The sequence below is a fragment of the Mesoplodon densirostris genome, chromosome 10 (genome assembly GCF_025265405.1).
Source record: "Mesoplodon densirostris isolate mMesDen1 chromosome 10, mMesDen1 primary haplotype, whole genome shotgun sequence".
Classification (NCBI taxonomy): Eukaryota; Metazoa; Chordata; class Mammalia; order Artiodactyla; family Ziphiidae; genus Mesoplodon; species Mesoplodon densirostris.
Window position 1 is genome coordinate 105,713,560 of NC_082670.1, and position 14,768 is coordinate 105,728,327.

The 14,768-nt window shown below is 42.2% G+C and overlaps 1 protein-coding gene across 6 annotated transcripts in view; it reads right to left on the reverse strand.

The window, feature by feature from the left end:
• Window positions 1-570: 570 nt before the first annotated feature.
• Window positions 571-14,768, reverse strand: part of TMCC1 (transmembrane and coiled-coil domain family 1) — a 221,775-nt gene continuing 207,577 nt past the window's right edge. For all 6 annotated transcript variants that reach the window (XM_060109307.1, XM_060109306.1, XM_060109310.1 and 3 more), the window contains 2 exons: window positions 7,198-7,333; window positions 571-4,565 (listed from right to left, as the gene is read on the reverse strand). In XM_060109307.1, the coding sequence (XP_059965290.1) occupies window positions 4,251-4,565; window positions 7,198-7,333 (451 nt within the window). In that variant the 3' untranslated portion in view covers window positions 571-4,250. The remainder of the gene's footprint in view (window positions 4,566-7,197; window positions 7,334-14,768) is intronic.

Consider the following 14,768-nt stretch of genomic DNA (forward strand, 5'->3'; position numbering starts at 1 on the left):
TCAGCATAGAAACTACTACATCTATACCAAAACCATAGCTGGAGTTAGGCTAGAAGATAACCCCTTTCATGAATGTAGAACTTCAAACCTCAAATGTTTTATAAAGTAAGTTTTTACTCCCATCATAACATTCGTTTATTAACAAAGCCTTGTAACAATGGACAGGGATCATTATACCCATTGCGGGCATCAGATGCTGAATTTGGGGGGTACTGCCTCTCAAGAACTCCCTCCCAAGAACTCCCTCCAAAGCACTAAAAGGCAATCCTACCTACCAGCCTAAAGGAACTGTGGCAAAATGCCAGTCTGAAATGAAGTATATACAATCCAGGGAGACGGTGACAGCTACCCAGCTATCAGCTATCGGTTACAGTTTTAAGATACTGGCTAAACACACACACACACACACACACACACACACACACTCACTCACTCACTCACTCACTCAGTCACATACTCACAAAGTTTCTAATGCACAAACTAGTGGAAAGTTTTCAGACTGACAAACTTGTCACCGGAACTGAATATGCAAAAATAAAGAGCAAAACAAACCCGAGTCCAACCACCTCGTTAATAGCTGAGGTCTTTATTTCAATTTGTATGTACAGTAAAAGTGCTGCTGAGAATCTGCAGCAACCAGACAAAACAAAAATGTAATTCTCTCTCAACAATTAGCAGCTTAAGATCTATCAACTACAGTGTTAATGTTCACACGTTCACAAGTGTCATTTCTGTACTTTTCAATTCGTGCAAGTGAGTTTTTATTCTTACACACTTTGATAAAACACACTTACAGTCTAGTAGTCAATCCTACTGAGGGCATCACCCAGCATACACGACACACAGACAGAAATGTTAACTCTTAGAGCCACGTTCAAAATCCCCAGCTTCACGTGGGGGTGGGAACCGTAATTTTACCTGTGTCAGTTTTTTGATAATATTTGGTTTTGTTTTGGATGCACATTTTCCGAGGTTGAAAGGCAGCTCCTCACTGGAACTCACTTGGAATTCAGCATTTCATCTGACTGTACCTCAAAGGAATATGAAATCAGAAACAAAACCAAATACAGAGAAGACCACATGAAAATTATGCTCATTGTTACGACATGGCTAGCAAGGAAGGCTTGATCTTTTTCTTCGTATCAGATTTTTACCTCAGTTGGGTTGGGGGGGGGTACAGGGGAGAGAGAAAACCCCACCCAGTCAGGGAAGTGTAAAATTTAACCTACTTTTGCTTCTTAAGGAGCCAGTGGAATAGAAAGCCTTCCTTGCTAGGATGCACTGAGTATCTTTCCAAAGAACTAAAATTGGAGCAGACAGAAGTGCTGTTCAACTATCATAAAAAAAGGTAAATGTTAGTCACTCTACAACCTGAACAGAGTCATCCAGGCTACCATAGTCAGCCTCACACACCAGCACTAACCAGTAATCCAGGAATGCTTCATTTCAAATGGAATGCATGTAGTCTTTAAAAGAGAAGCATTAGAGTGATAAGTTTCCATCCACAGAACTGTTAAACCATTAGAGGGAGGTTACAGAAGAACTTTGAATAGATAAGAGAACCCAAGAACAGCCACAATGCAAAGAAGCTCAAAGGCAACAGGTATAGGCAGCACAAAGTGGAAGGAAGGCAAGAAAATAGATGCACGGTTACAAACAGCATTAAATGCAGACAACTGTTGGGCCTGGTGAATAATCAAGGGACAAGAGATCTAGAAAGCCATTACCGTGCCTGACCTAGCCTGGAGGTCCTTCCGAGGACATTTTGAGAATGGAGGATGGACAGTCAGTGCGGGGCTGTTTGGCTGGGAGCTCAGGGGGCTTTCCAGAGGTGAAAACCTTCCTTTGACAGAAACTGTCCCAAGGCAAATGGGAACATTTTCAATCCATCTAGCCAGTGACTTCCAGTGCCCACAATACTTCGTAGCCTCTACACAGTTCAGGGGACTCAGAAGTTCTGTCTTAGAAAAACTGGAGGATTGTGGCTAGAGCATCTTTCCAATAACTTTGTGGGACTGTCTTTCCCTCACTAAAGCAAACAATTAGGAAAAACTGTGCTAGTTCGACAAGGTCATGGTGTCCTTTGGCACTTCTGCCTCAAGTCACTGCAATATCTTTAGGCAAAGTTAACACTGTAAATACATAGGCTTGTGAACAATTTGTTTTTGGCCTGAACATAAATTGGTTCCAATTATTTTTTAAAAGAACAATCAGCCCTGTGGTGCCTGCTCTGGGCCCTGATTTGGAGAGGTCAACAGAGCTAACAGGTGTACTACAACCATTGGGGGATGGAGTGAAGATCGGGGTACCTGAGTTAAAGTATGGAAATGGTTATGGAAACAACATGCTGTTTCTGAGAAGGCCAGCCCGCCAAGCCACAGGAGGCTGGAGCTGTCATGTAAACCAACCTCTCAGACAGGCAGTGTTAACCTGGTTCCAGAAGAATTTCCTGGTATAGGGGAGATGGGCAGATCATGCTTTGCTACTCTTTTCAGGGCAAAGTATGTGCCCCTTGCTCATCACCTGGTTGCACAGAACAGAGGCCAAGAGGGAACAGCATTTGTGGTTCAATACTATGAAAACGAAAAGGTTGGCCAAGCTTTCTAGATAGGCTCTAAAAGCCCAAGTTCCACCAGCATGGTAGAACTGGTTATAGGATGGTGAAGAAGGCTCGGTCCATTTTTCTCAACTGTCTATAAAGGTCCACTGAGCATAGTTATGTTAATAAGTCAGTCTAGATGAAGAGGACGCTGACAACATTTTATACCCCAAACTTGAGTCCTTCTAACCTGACATTTCCTCTTCTGCTCTTTAGGGAGAAATCACCTTCAGTTGATTCTCTCAGGCAGACAGAATAAAGCTTTGAAATTAAAGATGCTGGGGCCAAAATGCAGACAAAAGATTCCACATCACTTTGGTTCCAGTAATTAGGGGGTGTTAAAAAATGAACTAAGAAAACACAAGGAATTATTTATGACTCTCATAGTACAGTCTCAATTTTTCCTACAGATAATCCCAGCCCAAAGTCACTGGGTAAACATGTTGTTGGGGCAAAAAAAATCTCTACCCTATCATGCTGGCTTGTGGAAACAGCCTCCCCCTCTCCCTGCGCACCCCTTTCCTCTCCAACCAAGCCAAGCCCATAAAGTGGTGGTGTGGGGTGGCAGGACACCAAAAAGCAGTAGCAGCAGCCAGAGGATGGAGTTTAAGCTGGGTCTCAAAACAAGGGTGTCAGAGGGTGGCATTTACAGCAAGTGTTCCTTTACTCAAATTGTTTCAAGACAAGAGGGAGCAGCACACTTAAATATCCACACATTTCTTCATTTAAAAACATCACTTCTTTATTTCAAAGGAAAAAATAAAAGACCCTCCCAACCCTTTCCAAAAAAACCCAATAATAATAATAACAATAATAAAAAATCCTATTAGAAACCATAAGGAAGCACTGAGAGTTTGAGTATTACATTCTTCAAGTATGCTGTTCAGATTTTTTGTTTTTTAAATTGGTGACTATACACATATTTAAAAAAACCTTAAAAGTGCGGCCATGGGATTTGCTTAAAGTTAAGTATTTAGAGGGCTACTTCAAAATACTGTAGTAGGACTGTGCAGTGATCCTTTGGGGCATGATGCTCTCACTTGTGTGTCCTAGCAAAGGTTAAGCGACCAGGTTCAAAAGTGATCATACTTCCAGGGTTACCATGAGTGGCCAACTTGGGTGAGAAAGCCAGGGAGATCCATGTGTTCTTCCACGGACAAGGAAAATCCACCCTGAATCCAGAAATTCAGACATGGAATGTGGTAGGACTTCACAGTAAAGTTAGTCTGGGAGGGGGAGAGGTGGTGAGCCCAGACAAGGCAGGGTGTTAGGTTTAACTGGTTTCCCTAATCAGGTTTTCGCATCTTTTTAGTGGATTTTAGTGCAGTCCTTCAAGCCACAATTTAGAATGCCCTTCAGTGTGCTCCAGATTGTTGGTTCATGTTAAAGGACTGTTTAAGATCTGCATCCCAAGGAAAATCATGCTACATAAAAATGATCCAAGATTTTTGCCCAAAAAACTTCTTGGATAAAATCTAAAAAATACTATTGCAATTGCGTCTTTTGAAGAAAAAACATTATTCTAAATGTAAACAGATTCACTCAACTCTTTTGTTGTTGTAGAAAACTTCAGAGTAGGTAAGTTGCTGTCTAATTCTTCACCGCATGCACTCGCCAGAGGGTAGGGGAGCACTGCCTTCTTGTGCCGGCATCATCTGGAGGAGGAAAAGAACCGTTCCACGTAGCTGAAGAGGGCATCCCAGTGCTTCCAGAGAAAGGCGATGAAAACCACAAGGAATAAAGTGCTGAACGTCCTGTTGCGAGTCTTCATGAGGGGAACCACGCAGTTGGCTACCGTAGAGACAAAGACCAGAAGGACTGCCATGACCGCTAGGAGGATGTTGATGAGTTTGCCCAGAAGGTTCCGGGCAGTGGCATTCTCCAGCCCTTCCAGCTGTACCACCTGCTGCTGCTGCTGCTGCAACTCCATCTTGGAGATGCGGGTCTGGCACGCCTCCAGGGCCTCCTGTGGGCCAGACAGGGAAGAGTTAAGCTTTCTGCTCACAAGCACTCTGAATAGCTGACATGCCCCTTGGGCAAGCCAGATGCATCTTGAGCCACGCCAATGATTTAAAATATGCTAGTGTCTTGAATGTGAGAGGCCAAATGCATAACTCACAATCCAAGTAACTATTATTCACCTAAACTGCTTTCCATTGCATTCCTGTGGGACAGCTCACAGGAAGCAGTTGCCACAATTAGATTTGGTCTTGAATATTTTAATAACAAGATCTCAAATATATGATTTTGTTTCTCTTTTTTTTCCATTTAAAAATTATTAAGTTGCACACACACGTAATTGTTCAACATAAAAACATTTCAGGGCCTCCCTGGTGGCGCAAGTGGTTAAGAGTCCACCTGCCGATGCAGGGGATACGGGTTCGTGCCCCGGTCTGGGAGGATCCCATGTGCCGCGGAGCGGCTGGGCCCGTGAGCCATGGCCGCTGGGCCTGCGCATCCGGAGCCTGTGCTCCGCAACGGGAGAGGCCACAACAGTGAGAGGCCCACATACCGCAAAAAGAAAAAAAAAAAAAAAAAAAAAACATTTCAAATAGGACACAAAGGCAGTCTCTCTTGGTATTTTCCTCAGTTCCAGTCCCTGCCCTTGACATAACTCTGTCAACTTGGTGTGTGTTCATCCTTTCACCCGTGTTTAAGTCTATACACATATGTCCCTAGGGATATGCATGGAATTATTTAAAAATTGTCTGCCTTAATGAAAATAGTATCATACCCTAGGACTGATCCACAGCTTGCTTTTTTCACTTGACAGCGGGTCCTGGAGATCTCTCCATGTCAACGCGTAGAGGCCCACCTAGTTCTTTTTAACGGCTACCTAGCATTTATAGCTTGGATATGTCACAGTTTATTCAGCCAGTTCCCTACTGGAGAGACATAGGTTATTTCCAACTTTCCCACTATAACAATGGAGAGGTGAACATCCTTTGGACATCCCTGTACACACTACCTGGTGTTTTTCAAGTTAACTAACTCCCTGACATCAGGGGAAAGGGCCCCCTGCTCTGTCTTCTTAAGAAGAGCTGATTAATCTCTGTGTAGAGGACAGACACTATGCCCAAACACTTGACCAAACATTTCAAGTGATCTCCTCTCAAGGCCATAATCTTCACCCACGAGTTTATATAAAATTTACCATAACACTCAGAGGACAGAACCGATTTCCTTAGCAATGGTCAGATACCCTCCAAAGCTCAGCAGTGGTGGGAGCCCTGGGTTTTTCTGATCTTGGTTTCAGTGGGCCCTGGTTTCCTGGGATTCGAGGTGAAGGCTAGGCAACTTCAGACTGAAGCTAAGCTGGAGAATGGACATACAACAGATACATTCCAGCCCAGAATGACCTTGGGGAAAAAAACTAAAACATAAGCAGAATTCCGGGGCATGGAGAAGATGGCATCTGGGCAAATGATCTAGACATTCCCTTGATTCTTTGTAATAAAAGTTTCCCGGACCACTTCCCTTCTCTAAGACTAGTTTATTTCAAGATGCTTTCATATGAAACCACCAACTGTTTTCTTAGAAATATCTCCCAAATGGGATGAGTAAAAGTTAAATATTGTATTTTCCCAGAGATTAAACTAGAGGAGTATTAGCCTTAAACATTATTGCCTCATGTGTTATTCTTGTCAACTGCCTGGCAATGCACCTGTAAAAGGTTTGGATTTGGCAGCTAGCACAAAAGCCCCCTTTACCATAGAAGAAGATAGGTAAGATGGCCCTGAGACATGTCACAGCAGCTCCGGAAGCAGCAACGAACAGATGTAACACATGTGCTTTTCCATATACTGAGACAATTGTGATCCTAAGAAACATTTCCTAAGAACGCAAGCAAGCATACCACCTCCAAATGGCACAGACTTTTGAGAAATGCACCTCATCTGAAGAGCAGGTGTATTACAGTTGGTATAAGCTTCTCAATGTTCTACCCTCTCCATCCTTTTTTCCCCCTAAACATTTTTTTATTGTGGTAAAAGACACATAAAATTTACCACTTTAATCATCTTAAAGTGTTTAATTCAGAAGCATTTAGTAAATTCACAATGTTATGCAACCATCACTACTATTAAATGCCAGAACATTTTCATCATCCCCAAAATAAAGCCCTACCTTTTACCTATTACTCCCTTCCCCCTTCCCTTAGTTTCTGGCAACCACTAATCTACTTTCTCTCTCCACAGATTTGCTTATTCTAGACATTTCTTATAAATGGAATCATACACTATGTGGCCTTTTGTGACTGGCTTCTTTCACTGAGCATAATGTTTCAAGGTGGATCCATATTGTAGCATGTATCAGTTTTTCATTCCTTTTTTTCTTTTTTTATTGTGGTAAAATACGTATAACATAAAATTTACCATCTTAACTATTTTTAAGTGTACAGTTCAGTGGTATTAAACATTTATAATGTTGTGCAACCATCACCACCAATTATCTCCATAGCTCTTTCATTTTATAAAATTGAAACTCTGGACCCATTAAACAATAACCCACCCCCCATCCCCCTAATCCCTTAGCCCCTGGAAACCAACATTCTACTTTCTGTTAGCCTTTTGCTTTTACACCTGATCTTTCATGCTAACCTGGATGTCCCGAGCCCGTTCATAGGACTGATATGCAATTTTCTCTTCCATGCTGGCCAATTCCTGCTTCAAGTTCAAGATTTCATTCTGGTGGAGCTCTGTTAGGTCATTTAGTTGTTCTTCTAATCGTTCACATCTAAGAAGGGGGAAAAGTTAAATTTTTTATGCATTCTGTATTTTTCTTGGTATTATTCACATCCAATCCCCAAAATCCATTCTGCAAAGGAAGAAAATAAAAGCACAAAGAAATTAAGTGAGTGGCCTGAGGTAACAGGGCATGCTAGTGGGTACAGCTCTTAGTGCCTGGAATGGACAGCTTGTCACAAGGCCATATCATAGCAGCAACATGGCTCTTCCACATCTCTCAACACACGGTATTTGTAGCAAGGCCAGCAGCCCTGATTAGCTTTGAGCATACCCATTATAAACGAGGCAGTTTTTATTCTGCTCTGAGCAGTATATGGGAGAGGCAAAAACTACAGCAACATTAAGCAGGTCTTATCAGAAGATAAACAGCACATAAATGGAAATTGACCTTCTGGCAATCACCAGTAGCTTATTCCAACACCAGGCAGGTCACTCACCTGGATGTTCATTATTCAGAGCCCATCATCACTATAGCCAAGCACAGTGTCTGTGACAGTGTCAACAGATATTTACTGAGAGCCTGCTGTGTGCCCGGTATGTTCAAAGTGCTGCGAACACTGTGGTAATAAGCGAGACAGAACGCCTGCCCTCAGTTTATGTTCTGCAGTGGGGGTGGAAGGCAGGAAAACTAAGACGACCGCAGGCATGGATAAGTAAACCAGGAAAGATCAGTATGGGCATATGGCAGAGTACCCAGCGGCTGACGAAGCTGGAATGGTCAGGGAAGGCCTCTCCCCCATTCAATGCTCTAAACAATGAGAGCTGAAACCTGAGTGATGACATGAATAAGCCCCGTGAAGTTGTGAGGGGAAGAGTATCTTAAAGCAGAAGGAATTGCAAGTATAAAGTTCTCAAGATGGGAATTAGCTTGGCAGGTTTTAGGGACAGGAAGTAGGGACAGTGTGGCTGCAGGTGAGTAAAAAACTGTGAGAATGCAGGGAGATAAGGTTCCTCAGGAGGAGGGATCATTTTGTTCATCTGGCACCTCTAGCATTTAGGACTACATATGAAAAGGTTTATTCTACATAAAGATGGGACCTGGGCAGGGCATCTAAGGACCAGTAGGGCTGGAGCAGTTTTAAAGGACGAGATCAGAGATTCCGGGTGGAAAAAGAACACAGGTAAAGGACAGGAGGTGGAAATGTATAGGCTAACTGGAATAGTAGACCTAAGTTGGAGAAAAAAAAGGAAATCTGCCCGTAAAAGGTAGGTAGGGGAGTGGGGATTCTGGAATAGACAGTACAAGGGCCCAAAGCACACTGCTGGGGTTGGGGGAGTGCGGTGTGGTGACATGATGAACACGGTGTTTTAAGAAACTGGGTTGTCTGCTAGTGGTGAAGCTTGGGGCAGGTTGTGGGTGGAGTTCAAGGAACCAAAAAATGAGCTAAGTAGGTAGGAGAAAGGTTGACGACCACACATTAAGAAGCCTAGAAAGGGAAGAATAAACACAGGTCTAGCTTAGGGCTACTAGAATGGAAGCGTCTCAGTCAGACAGAGGGCTCATCCCAACAGGAGAATATATACAGTTGGGGTTCCACATCCTGCAGGTTCCACCAACCTCGGAATGAAAATATTTGGAAAAAAAAATTCCACCAAGTTCCAAAATGCAAAACTTGAGTTTGCTGTGCGCCAGCAAATATTTACATAGCATTTCCATTGTATTAGGTATTATATGTACTCTAGAGGTGATTTAAAGTATGTGGGAGGATGTGCATAGGTTATATAAGGGACTTGAGCATCTGCAGATTTTGGTATCCGTGAGGGTGGAGTAGGGGGGGAATGTGTGTCCCGGAACCAATGCCCCGCAGATGCTACCGCTGAGTGCTGCTCAGGCAAGCACACACCTGACACTAGCATGTGAGTCTCAGCAGACTTCGTATTAAAAAAATAAAAATGTCAGAACGAACTCAAACATTTAAAACTACCCTCCCTTTTCCTCTTGTTTTTAACCACATGTATAGTACACAAACTTTTAAGGAATACATGGAAGTTCTCTGTTCAAGGTAATTTTTATGTGATGGCATCACCAACATTCCCCCTTCTAATAATTGTATAATGAATAATTATATTCATTTATATCCTAAACTCCATTCCCTCTCTATGAAACAAGGATTAAAAAAAAGGTGCAGCTGACCCTTTTTACTATGTTACTGAATCCTGTTTAGTTCTCCTGTGTCCTTGATAAGAATCTTTGTTCTGCTTTCTTTCCCACTGAAACTGTCACTAAAGTGACTGAACAATTGATCAGAAAGGTTTCCACTTTTTGTCCGTAACTAGGGCGGATTCTCTGTGACTCTGCCTTTTCACTTTATCTGTGACCCTGGGCATGCTCAGAAACAGATGCCACCTCTGGAGTTGATTTTCCACCAAATTTTAAGTTCAACAAATGCCACAAGATTATGTTAATATATTGTCTTTTTATGATTGTCCTATTAAGCTGTTTGTGGTGTTTGCAGTGTTTGATGATTTTGTTATTCTTTCTCCTCACCACAGAGGGGCTAGACACTTTTAAAAGTGGTGTTCCATTGTGTCAGTCCCTTGGGATTTAAGGGAAGGGCTGGGCATGGCAGCAAAGAACTGTCCTAAGCTAAGGATCGATGTGGGGTGGCAGGCAGGGGAGTCTGGTGGTAGTGGCAACCAGCCTGCATGCTGATGAAAGCAGACCCAGATGACATCTTTGGCATGCGTTCCATAGGCTACCACCTCAACCCCTTAGCCCACAAATTGTATAGTCTTTTAGGCCTTTCAGGGATGTTGGAGAATCTTATTTGATATTAAACATGGCTCACAAATACTATTAGAATTAAAAAGTAATAGCAGGAGCTACCATTTATTCAGTGCCTACTATGTAAATTAACTTCCACAACCCTAAGAAGGTAGTAGGTATTATCTTCACTTTACAGATGAGGAAGCTGTAGCTCAGAGAGGTAAAGAGACTTGTCCAAGGGCACACAGAAATTAAGCAGGGGAGCAAAGATTTGAATCCAGGTTGGTTTGACTTTAAAGCCAAAGTTCTTAACCTCTGTGCTATGATGCCACTTTGAAACAATTCAAGAAGCCCAGATAAACTAATTCCCTTCATAAGTAAGAAATGTGAGTCAGGTCTAAAGCTGATCCAAATCACATAGCCACAAAGGGGCCTGGACAGTACTATACTGACGTGATGGTTCGAAGCTTTATGTCAAGGTGGAGTCAATGGGAGGAGGAGTGTAATAAAAAGATTATGGGCCTAGAATAAGAAAGAAGATAATAACAAGTGTCGGTGAGGACGTGGAGATTTTTGAACCCTGGTATACTGCTGGTGCAACTGTTTTGGAAAACAAATCTGGCAGCTCCTCAAAGAGCTAAACATAGAGTTACCATATGCTTCAGAAATCCCACTCCAGGTATACACCAAAGAGAAATGAAGACTTATTTCCACTCAAAATTTGTACACAAATGTTCACAGAACCATTACTTATAATGGCCCCAAAGTGGAAACAACTATCAACTGGTGAGTGGATATATAAAGTGTGGTCTATTCATACAATGCAGTATCATTTGGAAAGAAAAAGAAATGAAGTAATGACACATGCTACAATATGGATGAGCCTTGAAAATACTATGTTAAGTGAAGCATGCCAGTAAGAAAGACCTGAAAATTGTATGATTCCATGTATATGAAATATTCAAAATAGGCAAATCTATAGAGACAGAAAGATTAATGGTTGCCAGGGACTGGGGCAGGACTGAGAAGATTGGAGACTGATGAAAATGTCCTAAATAGATTATGGTGATGGTTGCATATATCTATGAATATACTAAAACTATTGATTTGTGTATCTCAATAAAGCTGTTAAGGAAGATTACGGATGCCTGTAGTTTACTTTGAAATGCATCAAAAAAATACAACAAAGGATGGATAGACGGAAAGATATACAATAAGACAATATTGTAAAATGTAGAATCTAAGAGGTGGGTGTATGGATGTTCACTGCACAATTTTTTTCAAGTCTGCAGTGTGTTTGAAAATTTTATGATAAACATTGGGAAAAAATGATTGTAGGTGTTATAGCCAGGAGCACTTGGGTTTGATTCCTGGTTCTACCTCTCAAAGTTGCATAGCAAGTTCCTTCATCTATAAACTGAGGGTAATAATCTCTACCTTGTATATTCATTTGAGTACACAGGAGGTGTTAAAAAATGTCTCTCTCCTTTCCATCTTCACAGACTACTAAGAACACACTGGCCCTTTCTAAAATGTTTCTACTTCATAATGAAGAAGGCATCGCCTGAGTGTGTGCTCCCTGAAAGGAATTCATGGGCAATTTGAAAACCTTTTTAACTAACCAAATATTTCCTGTGGTGACTGACTCATGGCCTTAGTCTCATCTTAGGCTCATCGGCAGTCCACGTCACTGTGCTAACTACAAAATAAATCCAATATCTCACACCCTGTTTTACATGTCTCTAAGATGATCACTATTTCGCGTACCTCCTCCTTCCCCTTTAGAGTTGTTAAAATCAGTAGGTTACAAAGAGAAATACACCACAAACAGTTAAAGTATTGTTTGAAAGATAAAAAATAAGTTCCCTGACTATAAAGAATCTTAAATTCTAGGGATTAGAAAAAGCCTACTTAAATCTCTTTCCATCAAGGAACTATTTCTACAACATCCCTAACAAGCAATCTCTCTGTGAACACCTCTAGTGGCAGGGTATCGTTTTTCTTAAGGCAGTTGTTTTCACTGCTAGATAGATACAGCTATCCATCTAAAACTGAACTAAAACCTAGCGACTCATAACTCTCATCTCAAGCCCCCTCTCTCATCTACATTACCTGTGATACCTGCATTCAGCAATAGGAGATAGTTCCCTATGGATTTCCACAGAACTAATCCCTGAAGTCCTGACCACACACGCATCTGTCAGGTTTTTTTTTGGGGGGGGCGCGGTACGCGGGCCTCTCACTGTTGTGGCCTCTCCTGTTGCGGAGCACAGGCTCCGGACGCGCAGGCTCAGCGGCCATGGCTCACGGGCCCAGCCGCTCCGCGGCATGTGGGATCTTCTCGGACCGGGGCACAAACCCGTGTCCCCTGCATCGGCAGGCGGGCTCTCAACCAATGCGCCACCAGGGAAGCCCTGTCAGTATCATTTTTGAACTCAGTCTGCTGACTGGTTTCTTTCAACTCACTCTCTCTCTTGCCTCGTTATTTGTAAAGATAAGCCTGTCTTCTATTCCACTGTCTTCATCCTGGGTGAAGACACAGAAGGCAGGAGGTAAGGGCAAGGCCACTCAGAGCTTAGAGTCTGCTGCTAGAGAGTATCTCAGCCCCTAAGCCTGGTAACTGTCCTTGCTAGGGTGATATACATTTTGTTGTATATCATAAAAGGTCAGGTGAGAAGAAGAAAGAATAAGTCAGCCTATTTTGTGATTTTTGCCTAGGGCTCAGGAATTTCATACATAAACCTCTAATTGAAAAGCAAAATCGCATTTGCATTTGTGTTTTATTTATCCTAATGCTCTTGTGAGCATCCATCAATTTAAGGGGACAGGAAAAAAGTGAACAGAAACTTGCCAGGTTGCAAGTGACAGGCAGATTAGGGTATAAGAAATGTTTTTTCTCCCAAACTTTTAACACTTTAACATTCCTTTGAAATGCAACCCTTGAATCCTATATTCTCTTCCAGAATTTCAGATCCAAATTGATGTAGACATTAAGAATTTTCAATATATATAATTTTAAGTCCCCACTTAATTAGATTTACCAACACGCTTTATTGATTTCTTTCACCAATGGTGTGAGTTCATGTTTTTTCTTCTTGAAATATATCCTGTAGTATTTCTTTCAGCAAGGTTTTATAAGAGGTAACTTTTATCTACATGAGTCTGAAAGTGTCTTGATTTTATCCTCTCCTTGAATAATAAATCAGGTGGACAGAGCAGCCTACATGTAGTTATTCTTCCCTAGCACTTGGCAGGTATCATTCTGTTGTTCTCTGGCAGTATAATGTCTCATTTATTTCGTCTGTTTCACACTGGGTTTCTTTCATCAACTAGATTTCCTTGTGACATTTGCAGCTTTTGAGAGTATTTTATGGAGTTCCCTCCTGCATGTATCTCTTTCAGGTTCCTCTTTGGGCTGTTTCATGGCTTTGGGTTGTGACAAAACATGTTTTGGATACTTACACCTATGAACAGCTAAGATGATTTATTTATTTATTTATTTTTGCGGTACGCGGGCCTCTCCCACTGCGGGGCACAGGCTCCAGACGCGCAGGCTCAGCAGCCATGGCTCACGGGCCCAGCCGCTCCGCGGCACGTGGGATCTTCCCGGACCGGGGCACGAACCGCAGCCCCTGCATCGGCAGGCGGATTACCATACCCTTGTAGAAAATGAAGTCTTTCAGAAGTTGAACAATTTACTCACAGTTACATGGGAAGTAACAGCAAGATCTCCTCAAGCTGAGTCTTCCTAAATGGGAAAAACGTAACTATCGCTCCCAAAGATAGCACTTTATTAGCAAATAGTTAAATAGCAAAGTAGCATTTCGGTAAGTAAAATGAGCTCCATTTTCCCACAGATGAAACACAAACAAGTTAGGAGACTTGCTGAGGTGACACAAAGCTGCAGAACTCAGGGGTGAAGCAAAACCCACAAAGGGTCCAGATGAAACAGCCCCATTAATTCATCCACTAATGACTACCAGCATTTACTACCCTCTTCAAGTCATAAGAATTACCTGGAGAATGATGGCTTTCTGAAAGAACAGAAAAGTTGAAGCTGTTATTGTGTAGCTGTAACCCTATTACACTCACACAAACAGCTGTGTTTGGGTTACCATAGTAAGCACCTCCAATCTGCAGGAAACATCAGGGAGGAGACTGAGAAAGCCATAAAATTTGAGGCTTTTGCAAAACATGATGAACAAAGAGGTTGGCAAGGTGCCCCTGGTGTCCTGCAATGCAGTCTTCTGGGTTGCCTCAGTACCCTGAAAAAACTGTACTGGCTTGTCATTATTAAAACACTTTCCCTAATTTTTTCACCTGGCTCACGGAAGTTTGTTCCTCAGCTCTTCTCACAACCTCACGACCTGCAAACTGAAAGCACAAACCTGACCATGCTTAGCAATTTCCAATCAAACATTTTTTCAGTGTTATCAGCCTGAGTGGCTTATGTAATCCACGTGTGAAATTACGGTCTGCAAACAGGCTAACACAAAGAGCCCAGTGAAAATGATGTGGTGTTATCTGGGGTGGAGGAGTGTGTGTGGTGGATGAATTTAGGGTTCAATCTAACCTACTTAATCATTGTAAGCATCAAAACATCAGCACCAAAAATAACAATAACAGTGACAGCTACCCAGCCCACTACACCTTTTTATGTGAAGCGTCTGCCTCGGAGTAACTCAAATTCATGAAGACATTTCTCCATTAATCCTCA